Source organism: Pagrus pagrus, assembly GCF_965226575.1.
Source record: "Pagrus pagrus genome assembly, chromosome: 19".
Taxonomy (NCBI): Eukaryota; Metazoa; Chordata; class Actinopteri; order Spariformes; family Sparidae; genus Pagrus; species Pagrus pagrus.
In genome coordinates, this window is record NC_140203.1 from 17,322,553 (window position 1) to 17,341,807 (window position 19,255).

At 40.2% G+C, this 19,255-nt stretch overlaps 1 protein-coding gene across 2 annotated transcripts in view; it reads left to right on the plus strand.

Annotated features, from left to right (window-relative positions):
* LOC311275330 (5-hydroxytryptamine receptor 4) overlaps nt 1-19,255 on the plus strand; it is a 43,130-nt gene that overhangs the window by 2,603 nt on the left and 21,272 nt on the right. For both annotated transcript variants that reach the window (XM_084383781.1, XM_084383782.1), the window contains exons 2-6: nt 14,002-14,083; nt 14,357-14,530; nt 15,396-15,596; nt 16,031-16,184; nt 17,230-17,885. In XM_084383781.1, coding sequence (XP_084239907.1) covers nt 14,061-14,083; nt 14,357-14,530; nt 15,396-15,596; nt 16,031-16,184; nt 17,230-17,885 — 1,208 coding nt within the window. In that variant the 5' untranslated portion in view covers nt 14,002-14,060. The remainder of the gene's footprint in view (nt 1-14,001; nt 14,084-14,356; nt 14,531-15,395; nt 15,597-16,030; nt 16,185-17,229; nt 17,886-19,255) is intronic.

Sequence of the window (19,255 nt, forward strand, 5' to 3'; positions counted from 1 at the left end):
ATAGGCCGACTGATAGAGATAAACAGCCATCTTCATTCCTCCTCTCCTGTCTTCCCCTGTCTTCCTCCTCTTCTCCTCTCCTTTCCTCTCCCCCTGTCAAAAAAATAATAAAAAAATAAAACAGTGACAGTCATGTCACTTCAGCAGCGGAGGTGTGCTGCTGCTAGGTGCATACAGTAATGGGGAAACACTGCCTCCCAAAAAGCCCTGTGTGTTCTGATTGGACAGCTCCCAACAGGCCTGAGCAAGCATCACCCGCCCTGGTTTCCACAGCAGCCATGGATATGATATGATATGATATCAGTGGTGCATGTCACTGAAAAAGTTTAGTTGTGTGGCTTCTTTAGACTTTATTATTGGACCAAATGGCTCAAATTCTGATCATGAAACAAGTCATTTCATTGAGGTTGTGGTGCTCAGCACAACGTTGTCTTGCATTACATTGCATCGTAATAACACGGTTTGGCCACTATGTCAAATTGGCCTCAAAGCCTGGCACTGTTACTGGGGGCTTTGCATCAGGTCTGCCAGCGCTTTTTTTGCAAGCGTGGCTGTGTTTGGGACATGTTGTATTCATGAAGTTTGAGGAAAGTTAAAAAGGTATTTGGCCAGTGAACTTGCAGAACTGGACAGTTGATTTAGGTTCTCATTCACTGATCTTACTTGAAATATTTTCTGTTTCAGTGATGTAATGAAACATAATCAAAATGACATGGCTGCTCAACTAGACAACCATGATGACCCGCAGGCCTTAGCCTGCAGTCTTAGTCTCAAAGCATCAAGTATTACAGAAATTAGGAAGGGATGACTTACATTTTGTCAGACTGGAACATGTCTAAACTATCACAGGGGATTCTGCATTTTCAAACAAGGCTGATGCATTGGTGTCATCTAATAGCAATTCCCGAGGCCATTGTTTAAATCCCCTCTCTGGTAATAAATCATTTTCCTTGCTTTCCCTTGACATGGCTCCTATTCTCAGTAAATCATCTCCAAACCTACATTAGCTTGCCAACATCTTTTGGCTCGTCCACATGTCCAAAACATATTACATGGCATCCACAGTGTGTAATCCTTTAAACACACAGCATTGGTTCTATTCGGCATTGAGAGTAAGAACCAATAGATCCTAATCACTCATCTTCCCTTAACTTGTTTCCCAGGAATAAATAGTCCCAACTGTGTAACCTCAGGCAGAATCTGGGGGAAAGAAATAAGTAGAAGGCAATTTGTGAAAACAAGCAGTCCTGGTGAGTCACCATTATTACACATTTTATTATTATTTATTTATCAAAAGTTCAATCTGGATAGAATCGAAATTGGATTTTGATTATTTGGGAAGGAAAAAGGCACTACTGCTTCATCCAAAAAGTGAAACCTGAAGCAAGGCACAACTCCAACGCTGGCTATCAGCCACAAGCAGACTGAAGGCCACTCTCCAGGAATGAGCATCTGTTAAAGAATCAGGTGAAACAAACTGGTGTTGAAGGCAAATGAAGGATTAAAAGTAAACTGATGGCAGAGATCAGCCCTGGTCTCCTCCTTTACCAGAAACAGTTAAGTTTTGTCACCCACTGTGCTGTCCTTATTAGCCACTCCCTGTAGACATTTAGGAGAGAGCCTCCGCCTTCAGGCTAAATTAGGCCCTCTGTACCAAAGCCAACTCATTAGCCTGATTCCCAGGACTAGCCAGTCCTTATTCATTATCAACGTCACCTCACCCACAGCAGCATATCCGTCAATAGAGATAAGTTATCTTATATTATGGCCAGTAGTAAATCCAACACAGTGCTGTCAACATTGATATAAGGTCTTTGTTTTGGTCACTTTTGCGGATACAGCTGTTTATTTTAGTCCCTATGAAAAAGCTACCAGTGACTGATTCTACTCCAACCTGCTGAGATAAACAGAACTACACCTACACCTGAATAAGTGTGCTATTGCTCTGCAGGTGTAGGTGTAGAGAGGAGAAATGTGGGATTGTTATAGCAACCAGGATGTTAATAAATGGGTTTAATTTGACTTACAGACACCTACTTTTATGTCTTTTACTTTTCCAAAAAGTAATACAAGGTAGTCCTGCAGTCGATTAATCAATACAACAATTAACTGACAGTTAACAATAAGTGGATTTTGGACTATTGGTTGAAAAAACAAACATTTGAAGACATCGCCTTGGGATTTGGGAACTTTGATTGGTATTTTTCACTATTTCTAACATTTTATAGACTAAAGAAGTGACTCACCATTGGTTACAGCCTCAGTGTTTTGGTTGGCACTGACAATTGAGCTATTCAGTCGTTGAGGTATGAGGATGTGTTGAAGAATTACAGTAAAATAGAGATGACTGTTTCTGAATCGCTCTCTGCATTGTACCAGGAACAGGCTGTTCTCACCTAATTAAAAAAACAGTGTGCCTGTGTCTTCAAGAAGTGAGCCAACATTTTTGTGATTGATATCGCTGACAACCAACGAGGGCAGCTTTAAGGTGAACAACTGCTAAATGGTGAATATGCACCAGATGTTCTGTAGACCCTCTGAATCTGAAACTGTGCTCACATTTCCTGACCCCCTACAGTTAGAGAGTCTCCAAGCTACTCCCTTGTGTGTTGCTGTTCAGCTGTCATCCTCCAGTTGTTTGACGTTGCCTTGTGTATGAGCACGTGCTGGTTTTATTTCCCACATACCATCAAGGAAACACAAAGCTCAGTTCCTCCTGAGATGCCAAAGTAGATAATAATCAGCTGTCATTGTTTGCGGAAGTGAAACCCAAACAAAGCATATGCTTGTCTCTTAATGCAGCTAGAATTAAATTACAAGATTGTGTTGAAACATTATTGTTGGCCTTCTATTTTGGCTATAGGTTACTCAATAAAGGAAGCATGATAGCAGTGTAGGATTTCTGTTTTAGAGGAACAAGGAAGATTTATTTTATCTGACTAGTACACGAGCTGAATGAGACCTTTTATTCAGTGAGATCAGATGGTGTCACTCAGACAACTTGACGCAAGTCTGTCTCATCCCAGACGCCAGAAAAAAAGTTCAGTTAAATATTATCACTTTAAAATTTTTGTGGAACAAGAGTTGTATGTGTAGATAGGAGTTTTATTTAAATATTTTGACAGTTATGTTGATAGGAGGACAAAACTCAAGTTAACCATTATACATCTGTGAATGACCAAAGAGAGACTGAAAGCACTCAAAAGCACCTCAAAGCACTTAATAAGTGCTAGGACTGGGCAATAAAATCAAATATCGGTATTTATTTGACCACACACATCAATCTCAATATCGCGACAATATTGTAGAGATGACTATTGGTACTGTTGCAAAATATTAACACAATCAACACAATTTTTGATAACCATCAGTAATGTAGTTAGAATGACTAAGTGGGTCAAGGCAACAGTTTGATAAGTTCAGAAAATTACATCACTTTAAAACCAGGATAAGACAACACTGCCATGTGCCATATCACCATATCAGCATATCACCATATAACGATATCCAAAATCTACATGTACAATGTACAGACGTAGATAAGACTTTGTTGATCACTCACTGGGAAAATTCACTTGTTACAATATAGTATCACAATAATGACTGAATTTCAATCTATTGCCCAGCCCTAATAAGGTGTAAAATCTAGTAATTACTTCCCTGAGCGAATTTTAAGCACTTTATCCTGGTAGTGCTCATGCAGAGAGAGAGAGAGATTGATGTAGACAGTGGTGCTGTGAGGAAGTGGAAAACTTATCAGTCCTAACTAAATCCATGGGGAGGCTCACACGGGGTGATGGCCCTGGGTAGATGCTTTATTTCCACAGCCTGCCTTGTCTTTCACATTTATGTACAGTATGTGTGCATGCACATATTTGCAGGTTCTCCACTTCATTCTGCAGTCATTCTCCGTTTACCCCCTTCATCCAGTGAGCTGGCACCCTTATTGTGACGAACCTGGCACACTCAATTACCCGCTCACAACCCATTACCCTCACCCACATGGCTGTATTCAGAGGACACGCTCCATCCACTCAGGGTAACATCTTGCTCATGCATGTAGCTGGCTAGTGTGTGATTTAGTGCATCCCTGTGAGCACATGGAAAAGTCAGTGCCTCTTTACAAAGCAAGAAAATTAGGATACATGAAGGGTTTTTTTGAATATAAAGTAATGCAGGTGACACTATTCATTTGAGAATAGGTTTGAGGTTTTGCTCAACAGAGATTCATTGCACAGCAGGATTTAGCTTTTAGCTTACCAGATGAATCGTCCTGTTTGCACATCACATGCCACATCTGCAGAGCCCACTGTATGTGGGCTTAAAAACAGCAAGTGGAGCAGAGGTTGTCATGTATTTGGTCTAATCTAATCTTCTTTCCATACATTAGACCCTGGGTTGAGATAATGACTTAATCCTCAGCAGACTTTGTCCAACAGGATCTGTCATTACAGCAACTATTCCAGGCTGATGGCCCAGAGGGTTGTGAGTTCAAGGTGCGCTGCTGTCACCGCAGAAACATCCTCTTGTCCGAGACTTAAAGATGAATTATTCTTCCCAGGGGTGCAGCAAAGTTAATCCATCATTTTTTTTATTCAACAAATGTCGATTTTTAGTGACTGGTATAACAACATTGATTTAAAAGTGTAGAGTAGTTTTCCAGCTGTGCTCTGATAGCAGTTTTCTGAACAAAAGTCCTTTCTGTTTATTTGGTGGAAGAATTAGGCAGTAATGCTTTACTTAGAAACACATTACAGTAATGTGATTACTTTATCAGTACGGTTAGGGAATTACACTTTGAAGTTCAGTAAATACATTACAGTTATTACTCCCAGTAACCGCTTCTGTTTCACCAGGAGTTTGATGGAAGGATGATATCAGTTGTTGTTTTTCTGTCCCCAACGGAGAGATGGTACACAACATGTTAGCTTGGCACTGGATGCACTTGCCTCTACTAATCACAGAAGAATCTGCTGTGACTCCGGTTGTTTATGCCTCCAGAAGTTTTGGCTCTGCACTCAGCTCTCTCCTCCAGAGCTGGCCGACTCGGAGCAGCAGCTGCCTCTCCACACCTGCCAGGCCCTCCCTACACAACACTGGGAAAAGCCCTGCGACACGCACATTTTTCACAGAAATCTTAACATTTGCAAGTCACACGAAATCCACAGATTTGCGTCATTCGTGTCTATGAAATCTCAACTTGCGTTTTGTGTGACTTTTCAAGTCTGAACCACTGACGCTCCTCTGTCAGTCATCGTATCAAACCCGCCCCATACTAGATAAACAGTCGCGATTGGCTTGACACAAGCCAGGTCGGGTCGCAATCTGTCTGAACATACGGGGTTGCCAGAGCAAATAAAACATGAGCTTGGTAGATTTGTCTGGTTGCCAGGCGAGTACACTCCAAATGCTCTTTCAACGACAGATTATAAATTTAATGTGTTTTAGCCGCAGTCAAGAGTTTAGTTTGGCCTTCCTAACCAACCAGAGAAAATGTGTGATTGTGTTTCTGTGTGCGTATTGTGTGTTGGTGTGTCGATGGCTGCTGCTGGTGGGGAGTCATTTCATGGTTTTGATTGCCGTCCCAAACCAATCGGTTCTTAATCAAACGTTGCACTTTTGTCATTTCTCCCGTTCCTCTGTTTCCTGCTGCTGCTTTCAGTTAACATCATACTGTCAAATCAAAACTCCCTGGCTAAGTTTGTGTGTGTGTGTGTGTGTGAGAGAGAGAGAAAGAGAGAAGAAGAGGGAGACCAGATGATGTTTTTTGCTTTTGAGTGATGATTGCTGAGTTCAACTGACAGGAGCTCTGCTTTCTGTTGTGTACAACGCTCTTTAAGTTCTGCTTGTCAAACAAAATAGTGGCAAAACAGATGTCATCTTTCCACAAGCTTCATGTCAGGCCGAGGTGAGGAGCCTTTTATCTCAGAGTGTATAGTGTATGTCTTTATTTTTATTACAATATGACTTGAATATCAGTTTTAAGTTTCAGGATAAGATATTCACTGAAGCATGAAAGAGGTGATTTTTGGATCCCAGTGAGCATCGGCAGTGAGCTGGGAGGATTTTTTAGAATTAAGGAACAATATAGAAATATTTCGTTGGAACCAGTAAACTTTCCCCATTAATTTTCTACCTATTTCTCTAATGTTGTAAACACTGAAGCCAGCCGGAAAATTATAGATGAGAATGTGAGCAAATCGGTAGCAGCAATCTGTGGGTAAGTTATAGTGGTGGTATGGTCGATTTGGGGACACCTGTGGTTTCTCCTCTGACTTCCCTCACAGTTGGGACCAGTTAGCAGCAACATGGTGCATGGTGTGTGGATGGCTGTGAAAAAACATAATTCTTCTGGGCTTCTGTGCGAGGCTCCAAATGTATTTGGAAAAAGAAGAGATGTTTGCAGATCGTAACATATGAGTAAACAACACCTCCACCAGTGAGGCCTTATCATACCAGCTACTAACATTTGGCAAATGATTAAAGACAAACTCCAAAAATATTGACTGACGTCATTTAGCACAAGATTCACTGTAGAAAATAAATACACTAATAGTAGCAGCAAAGTAGACCAGAATTCAATGCAGACCTAGTGAACAGCTTGAGGAGTGCTTATTTTTTTTGGACTGTTGCTGTCACTCTCTCCACCTGCACAAATTAAATGCATGATGATGAATCACTGAACGATGCAGAAGTGCACAGAATCTGGAAAAGTGGACCTCAGTACGTTTTAAAACTTAATAATTTATGTGGATTTGTGTATTTTTCCCTTAATGGACAATTCTGGTGAAATGTGTCAGTTTGTCAAAAGAAATCCCACGAAGAGACCAAAGCCAACTAGTCTGTTTATCAATACAACTTCTTTACCGTGTCTGTGGCCCATTTATGATTTATGTCTGCAGTATGAACTAAATACTCCTATAGAGGATGTAAATCTTTAAAAAGGTTTCAGTAACATTACTCCTGTTTTCTGTTGTGGATTAATACACATTTGGTGCTCTCGTGATTATTTACGGAACCAGGCAAGTGAATTTGGGATTGACTCAAAATAAACAACTGCGACCATGTTTATGGCAGTGAAGTGTAACAGTGTGGCTTCTTTATGTGTTTTAAATCATTTTCTGACATTTGTTGAGGTCTATGGCACAGAGGAATATGTTTTATGAGCCTTTGGCAACACAGGCAAGAAGGGTTCATTCACATGGTGTTTAGAGCTGCAACTACAAATGGATTAATTGATTAGTTGATCGAAAGGAAATTAATCACCAACTGTTTTGATAATCCATTAATCGTTTCATTTGTATTTTGTTTTTTCTGCTAAAGTGTCAAACATTTTCTGGTTCCACCTTCTTAAATGTCGGGATTTGCTGCTTTTCTTTGTCACTTATGACCGTAAATGAAGAGTCTTGGACTGTTGATTGGACAAAAGAAGATATTTGAAGACTAGTTATCACAATTTTTGAAACATTTTATAGAGTATATAACTAATAGTGAAAAAAAACTGCAGATTAATCGATAATGAAAATAATCGTTAGTAGTATCCCTGATGTAATTTCGGTCTTTTCATGAGATTTCCTGACAATGAGAAAAATTAAAAAATATTTCCAGACATATCTTTCAATTGTGCCTTCTAATGAACTGCATATTAACACTGATCAGCAGCTCATTCAGAGACACTAACACACACCTTATAGCGCAACTTCTGGTGAGAGCATCTGCCTGGGCAGTAGTTTGTTTAAGAGCCAGCCTTCCTAACTCAAACATAAAATTACAGGAGGATAGTCTGCAGAGCATGATACCTCTCAGTCTCCTTGGCAACAGGACCAAGGACTCCTCCTCCACATACAAACAAACAAATGTGCACACACACAGACACACACACACAGTTCAGCCCTCTCACAATCTGAGGTGTGAGATTATGTGAGAATTATTTACTTCTCACCTGACAAGAAAACAAGTGAGAGGAGAGTTAAAGAGCATTTAATTTGCTGCATTTGTTGTGTTAACAGAGATAAATGGTCACCACACACACTACTGTTTGATTAAATCAACATTATTTGTAACTTTTAGACTTTGTTAAGTTACAAATGATCTCAGCGCACAATCATGGGCAATTTGTTAAGGCTCAGCACATTGCAAATTATTCATGTTTAGATCCTGTAATAACCATGTCACAATGAGTGCTAAATGCAGTGCTAAAAAATGATTAGAAACCAACAGAAGAGGAATAAAATGGGTAAAATCAGTAAAAAATTATATAACAAAGGGCTTTTTCAGTCAGGAGTGTCCTGTGCACGCAGGAGGAGGGAAAACTCAAGATCTGATGTTAGATTAAAAATAGCTTTATAGAGTGATTCCAAGTACAATAATTCAAGTGGTAGCAAAGAAAGAAATGTGCTTCAGTATGTTAAGAGAACAGCTCAGTGTCTTCTCTGTGACCTCCTGACACTTCTTGAGAATTTGAGGCTGATATATAAAACAGTCCTTTGACAGAGATAATACAAAAGATAAAATGAATGACTTCTGAATTCATTTTTTGCATCTTCTCCTCTTCATAGTTGTCAAAATTTTCTGCCTCGATGAATCACGATAACGTGTGCATTTTCAATTACACCCTCTTGCGCCTTTTAACAGCACCTATTCTCACCGACTGTCAACACAAATGGAGTGATTTTAGTAGCTGTTGAAGGCAAGGCTAATCTGATCATTACGTGACAGCATCAAGAGAGAATCACATCTTTCCAGGGACATCTTAGACAGGAAAACAAACTTTGTCTTGAATCAGGTAGAGTCATGTTGTCCGACATGCATCAGGCAGACAGTTTGTGCAGCCCTGTAGATCAGGAAGTTCCCCAGATGGTGAGTGAGCATCTTATAATTACAGCTCACATCAGATGAGTCAGTCCGTCCTCCTACATTGTCTGTTTACCTGTTTGTTTTTGTTGATCAGTCAGTCTCAGTTCACATCTATTTACTGTATCTGTCTGTCTGTCTGTCTGTCTGTCTGTAATAAGCCTTTGTTACCCCTGACTATATATTGTTTTTGCTGTCACTAAGTCTGCCTTCTTATCAATGACAACTTTTGGATGGATTGCCATGAAATTTTAAGGAATTGTAATATTGGGCCTAAGCAATATATCGTTGATATGAGACTATATATTTTGGATATCATTCTATTGTGATATGGTGTAAGTGTTGTCTTTTCCGGGTTTTAAAGCCTACATTGCAGTAAAATTATGTGATTTTATGAACTTACCAGACTGTTCTACTTGTTCTGTACTTGCTTTTTCCCACCGAACCATTTGCATCCACAGTACTGATGATTATTTATTAAGATCTCATTGTGTAAACATTTTGGGAAAGTACATACCTACAATATTGTCGCAATATTGACATTGAGGTATTTGGTCAAAAATATCATGCTAATATGCAAATGTTACTAGCATGCAAAAATGTAAAACTGAAATGATGAACTTAGTTTACAGTCTGGTGGATTTGCGAGAGTATAGATGGAAACAGATGGAACAAATTTGGTTCCTCACTAGTAAATCCTACATATATAGCAGTCGATCTGTGCAGAGAGCAGTCAGGGTTACTTAACACAAGTCACCTTTGTCACATTGTCTTAATAATTTTGTGTCATTTGTCATATGATAAAGGGTGAAAACTTGCCCCCAGTATCTAAAGGCCTTTAGTCTTGTTTCTTCTTCCATTTACAGAAATGCCATCCAATCACTTAACTGAGCACAATTTAGATGTGGTATATAGACCTAGTGTATAGAAGGAGCTTTGATCATAGTCAATAATGATGACAGTAAGGGGGATAATAAAAGTATAAAATCAAAAGTAACTTTTCTAAATTATAATAATGACACTAATAACCACTGTGGGCTTTACAGGTCATAACATAGTCAAAAAGCAACCTGGTCTCTCCCTGCTCTCTGCTCTCCTGAGTTCATTTTGTTCAGTTCAACCCTGTGTCATCCAGATGTGAAATGGACACGGTGAGCTGTGAAAACACGCCTCCCTGGACGCACATCACACAGGAGAACCCACAGCAACCTGTCAGAAACACGTCTCCTCTCCCTTCTCACTCTCTTCTTTTCTTTCTCTCTGAAATTCAGATTGAGCAAATATTTTCTCATTCCTTACATTCCGATGTGTGAGTAACCGAGTGAGCAACCAGTATGGTAGTGGGTAGTGTTAGTTTTGGTGTTCGGTGATGATTTCTGTGTGTGAGAGGGGGAGCAAAGAGCATAATGCTTATTACAGTTTCTTCGACAGACCATTTAAGATGCAAACAGTAATCAGTCATTTTTCTGCGTGCAATTGAAAACTGGGTCTTGTAATGAGAATGCAAAGCTGAACACCGTCCAATCTGTGCACCATTGTTGAGCTGAATTATTCCTTGGGCAACTTGACATTTAAATATATGTACTGTGTGTATAATAAGTGTTTTTGTGTCCTAATCATGGTTGCGGGTACAGGCTGAGGTGGCCAAGGGGTCAGGGGCCCCTAAAGGCCTCAGTGTGCTCTAAATTAGTTGCTTGTCAGGTTGTTTGTTAGCCAGGTGCTTCGAGGTGAGAAATTTTATTGGTCGTTTGCAAAAACCTCAGTTACTATTCACATATTTAAATCGAGTGCAACACCATTAATTCCTTTAAGAAGAAACTTATTAGATGTTATTTAGCACTGTTAAAGATATAGAACAGTATATCATTACAAAATGTTTCCATGCAAGACATAGTGATCCTTGAATTGTCAATTTTTCAGCCTTCTTGGTCTCTTGCATTTGTTTCTCTGGATGTTTCAAGTATTTTTAACCACCAAACTTCCAATTTCAACTCCCCTGTGTGCTTGCTACCAAACTCTCAACAGCAGCATGTGGTGTTTCGGTGTTACAACTGACTGAGGCTGGTGTTAGGCGTGTCCTGTCCAGTCTTCCTATTGCCGGTGGTAGCTTACTCTTTTTTATAACAATAAATATGGGATGTTCCTGATGTTTAAACAGAAACGTGCAAGCAAGAAAACACCCAATGAACAGTCTAAAATTGAGCATTTACTTGTCAGGTTAATCATTGTCTGATAAAATATTGCATGTATTTCCTCATAGATGCAGCAGTTAACAGATGTTAATATTGGCAACAGATGCTCGTTTTTGCTAAAGCAACAGAAGACATGACATTTCAGTGCAAATGATGTCAATATGGGATTGAAATGTGTACATTAATTGTACACGAATATGTTTGATTCTGCTGACATCATGTTGATAGGATTTTTTTAAAGAGAATTTTAAAAATCTGCCCATGCAGAAATTAATGGGAAATTGTTATTATTTCAGCATTCAATCATTAAATGTGCTATCGTGAAAGAACAAGAAAGTAATAACAGATGTAGACCTATGTATTTCAATGAAGGAAAATAAAAACTCTAAACTTTCCTGTTTCAAACGACCTTTGTGGCCATTCAAGTATAGATTTCTGAGTTTATGATGTGCACGTGAATGCACCATGAAGTTCCTCATTGGTGTCAAACTTCGACAGAGACAGCAAAAGGAGAGAAGCATTGATGTATCCGTCTGTATCAATAGAGAGAAGCAACTCGCTCATAAATTGCACCAAAAAGCAGCAGGTACTCTCAGCATAGTTTTCTATGACATGACTATTTCTGAACAAACATTTTCCAGCCACTGACAAATGAAAAATCTACCCACATTTAGCACACAATCCTTTTCTGACTCAGACATATTATTACAACTACATTTGTATTAGGCAATTAAGGAGCTGATAGAAAATTCTGCATTGTAATTTTAATACATGAACTGCAACAGCAGTCAATGTTTCCATGGCAACAGTGTCAATGATGGGGAAATAAGACTGTAGACTAGAAAATGTTACACTTCATGACTTATTGTAGCTTTCATAACTGTTGAATTAATAAATCTTGAAACTTCTGTGTAGGTACTTGACCAACAAGGTGCTGATGACTGGGTTGAAGCATTTTATAATCTGTCCATGGTCCTCACGTGGTTTGAAAAAGTACATAGTGTGTCATTGGCCCCTATAAGTACAGATAATAGCCTTTGTATGTAAATACAATGAGGCTTTGGTGTAATCTATCTAGGTTGTGTTATCTCTCTACTCTCGTCAAGGAAGTGAAACCATTGATAGAAACCACCTTGAACTCTTCTCATCACCGCTGTTTTGATATCGATTTCAGCTCCATTTTGAGGACATTTGGAAAAAAGCACCATATATTTTTACAAACCCAATGAGTGTGAGGACTGGATCAGTTCTTCTCAGCCTTTTTGTATGTGGGGACCAGCAAGTGGGTCAAGGCCAGTCTCAAGGACCTGTACGGTAACTTCTTTATTCAGTCAAATCAAATTATTCTAGTGAGCAGTGGATTAGTTAAACTTGAATCAAAGCCACACGGCCACTGACACCAGGTCAGAGAATTGAAAACGAACTGGACTGGATGATACATCAACTATACATGATGACCTGAAAGGTGTGGTTGACCGGATCGCCGTCTGTCACAGTCTGTCAGGTGATGATATTTACCCTCAAGTGCAATAAGAGCAAACAGGCATCATAAAAAGGCTGAGATGCAGCAGATGTTATAATAGGTGCTTAAAGCTGATAAGGCACCTCCAACTGTACTGATGGAAGGCTCTCTGCTGTGCAACAACAGATACTTACTGTAAAATGACTCCAGCCATGTTCAACCTGTGTAGTTGTTTGCGTTCACACTGGTCGATTCTGACATAATCCTCCCAGTTATTGTGAATATACAGAGATACAGGATGTACTTGTGTCTCACCTCAGTGCAGTAAATGTCTGTGGTTTATAATACATCTATTTTTAGCCATGCTAGCAGTGGATGGTAATGTTTGCTCTGTAGGTCCATCTGTCTGTTGAAAGGTCCACCACTTTAGCCCAGATTAAAATATCTCAACAAGTACAAAATGGATTTCCATGAAACTTGGTGCAGATATTTATTGTCTGCAGATGATGAATCCACCTGACTTCGGTAATCCCCAAACTTTTTCTTTAGCACCAACATGACGTGATGTTTGCGGTTAAGAGTGAAATATAATGATAACTATATATTGTATATAAGTTCAACTAATTTTGGTGATCTGCTGACTTTCGCTTAATGCCACCATGAGGTTGATTGTTTGGATTTTAATGAAAAATTGTGACACACACTGAATAGATTGCTGTGAAATTCTGTGAAACTCCTACCGTATCTGCCACTAAAGACACCGATCTTTGTAGCTATGCACTGTAGAGTACTAGAACATTAAACTTGGAGTCTTCAGTGATGGACTGAGAGTTGTAATCAATGAAGCAAAAACATAAAAAGCTGTATACTGATCTGAATCAGAGCTTATTGATTTAACATAAAGGAGCAAGGTGGACATTGATCCAGAGTCAATGTTTTGACCTCCCTCAGCTGTTTGTAAACTAAACGTCCTCTCGTTACCTCAGGCTGTTGTTAGTCAAATCGTTACGTATATCTCATTTACCAGGTTAAATACGGGCTGTAGGGTCAGATGGACTGTCCTCAACAAAGCAAACCAGGTTCTGCTAAAACTCTACCTATCCTTCAGGAGCTGCTTTCCTGACCTTTGACCTCCCTTGACAGGGGCAATAAGAAAGGAGAATTTCCCTTGTGGTACAGACTAAAGCATGGTGTTATTATTGCATTACACAGACAAACTAACATGCTGATGGAATCTGGCAGACACAGCTGCTGCCTGTTGCAGCCTGTTTTTCTTATAAATATCACACGCTTTCAAGCTCTGATCCAGTTACTTATTTGAGGTACAAATACCGCATTTTTGGCGCCTTAATGTTGCCACAAGGCGTACAAACATCAAGAAATCCAGCCCGTTTGTACACGCAGGCTGGATACTATTTTCGGAAAAACGCAGACTTATTGCGAGAGCCAAAACAATTACTGTGTGTGCTTTTGTATGTGTGATTGTGTCGGCAGGGCCAGAGTATGGGGTGATGAGGAGTATCCTCAACTGACCTCAATGCAGATGACCAGTGATGGCCACAACATCACCTCGACAGTAAGTTATACTGTACATTCAAATGCTTTTATGTCAGTCTAAAAATAAAATTAATTTTGTAGCAGTTTCATTTAAAGTTCCAACTGCCTATTTAGCAATTTATGCTAAATAGGTGTGGCTTTCTAATTCATTAAAGAAACCGTTCTCAATGATACCACTAGGGTTGTTTGTGCAAAACCCCTGTTCATGTTCAGTTGCAAAATATGAAGTTATCATACTATTATCTACCTTAAATAATCTGATATAACTGAAAAGTTTCCTCTTTTTTTGCAGTTTGTTGGATGACGTAATAAACACAGAACAACAACAAGACCAACAGCAGCAGCAGGAATTCCTGAGCTTGCTGGAGACAATTGTTCTCACCATCTTTCTTTCCATCATTATCGTCATGACAGTGTTTGGAAACCTGCTGGTCATGGTGGCACTCTGCAAGGACAGACATCTACGGTGAGCCTGTGGAAAGCAGTGACAGTGTTCTTATCTGGCTTCAAAGTCTCAGTGAAATGCGAAGGGTCTCTCTGCAGCCAGGAAAATCCATTCAAATCAAGCCGAGCCTCAAGGTTCCCCCTATAACAAAGTAAAGGCAACTACATATTCACTGCCATGGAATACCAAGCTAATAAAAATGTAGTTGTTTAAAAGCTGCCTGCAAGAAATTGATCCAAAAGTTATGGTATAGGTGGGAAAATTGTTGACGTTCAAGTCGGATGTGACAAAGAAACAAAGCCAGGGCATCTGTTTCCTGCTATTTGCATTGGAAACACACGTGTTCCTAAAGGGCATTCGGTTCAAAAATGCCACGTGCAACAATAACAAAGCTAGTGTTGTCTATATCATAAATCTGCTGTCATAGCACATCAGAAAAGGCGTGGTATTGTATTTCAGTATTTCGCTTTTCCGCATTTGAATGACACCTGTTTTGGAGGTGTTTCCTGAGAATACACAGAACTGTCTGACTAGACGAGTATATTTGGTACCTGTGACCTTTTCCTGACTTCTCTAAAAGACTTCTCATGAAAAGTTTTGTAATTCCATTAATAATTAAAAACGATCAAAACCTACAAACGAACAGACATCACACAGCCTTCTTTTATAAATGAAAAACTGGACAGCTGCCAGTTGCTTCATATTTCTGTAAAGTCACCCTGACAGTTGGCAGATTGACCAACTTTTAAAGGTTAGAGAGGTACGTTTATTATAGTCATATGAGACATGGTGGTGGAGTACATCATACAGTACACCATTCATTAACTGTCTCTGATGACGTTTGTGGATAATATTTCATGCTGACTTGTCTCTTGTTGTCTCTTAGAAAGAAGAAGACAAACTACTTCATTGTGTCGCTAGCATTTGCTGACTTGCTGGTTGCTGTGGTGGTGATGCCCTTCGCTGCAATCGAGTTGACCACCGGACATTGGCGGTACGGAGAGATCTTCTGCCTGGTCCGAACGTCTCTGGACGTCCAGTTGACTACAGCCTCCATCCTGCATCTCTGCTGCATTGCACTGGACAGGTTTGTGTATGTGAGAGAGAAGTGATAAGGGGGATTTGAACATTATGAAAAAACAAATCATGTGCAAGCACTGAGAACCACTGATGAAAGAGGTACTTCAAAGAGAGACTCCTCCAAATAAGTCCAATAAAAAAGTGGAATAAAATAGAATGATAATGATACATTTTGTACATAATAAATGTTGTTGTGTTTAACAGCTGTAAAGGAAGTGATGATACAAAGTTAGATAAAAGTGTTGTAAATTTAATAATGGGTGGGAGAACTTAGTTGGGTGGGTCTTCCAAGACCCAAGATTATCACCTGATTCCAATTTGAAAGATTACCTTTGATCCATTTTTGCATGATAACAGTATTGATGTTGAGTTTATCACTTGAAAAGCCGCACACTGTAGTACACACTATGTGAGTGTATTTCTCTGTGTGTATTATTCCAGGTATTACGCTATCTGCTGCCAGCCGCTGGTCTATAGACACAAGATGACCCCGGTCAGAGTGGCAGTGATGCTCAGTGGCTGCTGGCTCATTCCCACTTTCATCTCCTTCCTTCCCATCATGCAGAGCTGGAACGCCATCGGCATAGAGGATATTGTAAGTCCTCTCTCTCTAAGATCAGAAATCAAGGAGTGGGCGAGAGGTGACACAGTATGAGCTCAAAAATGATTGCTGGTGACATTATTATTAATAAAAAAATTTAATACAATCCTTTGTCAACAAAGTATACTGTAAATTTTAACAACGTATCACACTGAAGAGTTCATAAACCTCCCATAAAGAGAGAGATGTTCTTTCTGCTAAGGGCAAACGCTGCATAAACCTTTCCAAGCTAATATTCTCTGTTTCTAATAACGTTTCCAATCCCTTGAACAATGACAAGGTAATGCAGTGATCACAAAACAATTTCAGTCCCTGTGGAGGCTCTCTTGCTGCAAGCAAAGATGCCACTTCAACAAGCATTTTCTGCTGGTTTGGATATGTTTTGGCGTGAGGTTATTTCAGAGCTGCCCCGAAATGAGCTGCAGGACTCCCAGAGGCAGACGGGGATAGATGAATTTATTTGGCCAGAGTTAATGAAATACATGGCTCTTTTCTCTGTCTTTCAGTCAGGCAGCATCCAAAGAACAATGTTTTGTTTTTAAAAGCTTGCTGGATGTCTTGAAGTCAGAGAAAATTGCACAAAACTTTAAATGACTTATGTCTGCACATTTAGGCCAGGTTTTAGTTAGTATTATTTAACATGATGTGTGTTTGTTTTTGTCTCCTTTGGTCACTTATCTGACTCTCAGAATTCAAAAAGATTCCCATTGCACTCCTGTTCCTTCCCAAAAAAGGAACTGTTTGAAACTGAAACTTCTTTTCACTCCAGCTGTCACAAAGCCACAAGAACTGATTCAACAATTGTGACAGAAGGTAAACGATATGGCACAGCATGTCTGCTTGGTTTGAATTGTGTCAAGACCATTTTCAAAAAAGAAAGAACAAGGCTATTCACTCCATTGGAGCAAGGGGATCTGAAACTGAGGAGTCTCTGCTCTCTCTTAGTCTTTTTTTGTTACCTGTAAAGATTCTTTTGGTCACCAGTGTAATTCAACTGAACATATAGATTACATCTGTGTCTGTCTCCTCTCCTTCCCAGATTGAGGAGAGGCGAGGTTCCAATGACACAAGCTGTATATTTTTGGTCAACCGGCCGTATGCCCTGATCTGCTCTGCAGTGGCCTTCTACGTCCCGTTAGCCCTCATGGTCCTGGCCTACCAGCGTATCTACGTCACTGCCATGACCCACGTGCGACAGATCGAGACACTACAGCGGGCCGGCTCTGCCCCTGTCACCGGGACTGCTCCTGTTATCACCATCAGGTCCTCCACTTCCTCTGATCCATTGGAGCACTATCGCCTCAGGACAAAAAAAGGCTCCTCCTCTTCTTCAGAGCACGGCCCAATAGCGAACAGCCGCATGCGTGTTGAGACTAAGGCGGCCAAGACGCTGGCTATCATAATGGGTTGTTTCTGCCTATGCTGGGCGCCGTTCTTCATCACCAACGTGGTGGACCCCTTCATCCACTACTCGGTGCCCTGGCAGCTGTGGACAGCCTGGCTGTGGCTCGGGTACATTAACTCAGGTTTGAATCCGTTCCTGTACGCCTTTCTGAACCGGGCGTTTCGGAGGGCGTTTCTGGTGATTCTCTGCTGTGGGGATGACCGGTACGCACGGCACGGGAGCTTCTCCTATGGACACACCCACAGAGCATGTTCTCCTGTGTCGGTCAATGGGACATCTATGGCACTGAGGTAAACACACAGTAATGCTCAGCTCACACTTGTACCAGTGTCTGTGAACATAGCTTCTTATTGAAAAGAATGTCAGTTTTTATTCAGTTCGAGGAAATTTTGAGACATTCAGCTTTTTATATCTTAAAGGCAGTCTCTGAGGCAATGCAGATTTAGCAACTGTTGATAGAGCTGACAGTCGTCAGGGCAGCGGCAGGAGATGCCTCTGGTTGATTTTACCTAAAGGCATCATGACAATAGAGAATGGAATGGGACCGAGGATGGAGCCTTTTGCAACCCAACAGGATAGATTGTTTGGAGAGGGGGTTAAGTGACCTAAGCTGACCGAAAAAATGAATTCAGCCCAGAAAGGACAAACCAAACACTGACTCTAAAGGGGGCCTTTTGTGTTTTTAGTGGTAACTGCAGGCTGTGTTAAGGGAGGGGTATTCGGTGAGTTGCAATCTGCTTGTTGTGATGAATTCAAAACAGATTTTCCTGTCATGGTTCGAGTCCTGTTGGGCAGACACGAATGTGAAATTAGCGTTTCTTTAAATTTGACCTGGGTAATTGCACGATTGGCCACTTAAACAGTGTTGTGCCATATTACACTAAATATACAAAATACTTATTGCTTACTGCCGCTCTTTCATCACCTGTCCTCTTTCATCCTTAATGCATGGCTTTTTTGTTGGACTGATTGAAAATGTGGCTACCTTAATACTGTTGTGAAGGGTGGTGTGAGTAAATGGGTCTAAGAGTGTGTGTGTGTGTGTGTGTGTGTGTGTGTGTGTGTGTGTGTTGTCCGGCTATCCTTTCTGTTTAAAGTAAATTCTTTAATTAACAGATCAAGGCCTCAGGTAGGAAAACAGGTTAATTTATCTCTTCTTGCTGCTGGAAAGTCTGAATGTTGTAAATCACTGTAAAAGCAGATTTTAACAAAGTTTTGTTTTGTGGCAGCACTTTCAAAAGTTAGACCAGTTGGCCCAAAGAGCTGGAGCATTGCACCATTGCTCTTATGAACTGCAAAAGTCTACTGGGCGTAACAAGGACACTGTATTTATAGATATAAATGCAAGGTGACCTGCTGTGTAAATTACTGATTGGCTGCATAGATTAGGTTAGAGTCCTGCCTTAAAATAATAACGATAATTTGATTTTGTTCGGTCTTTCTTACATCCTGGCCGGTAGATCAGAGATTAGTTGCACATCAACACCAGCAGCAAGACAAAATAGCACAGTGCAACCATCATCTTATTTGAATTAAGTTATTTAATTTAGTCCATGTGTCATACCCTAATGTTTAAATAATAGATGTGAACATGCTGTGCCTTCTCCAGAAATAAATGTCAAAATGCTCAAAGCAGCTGTGGTGTTCTGCAGATGGAACA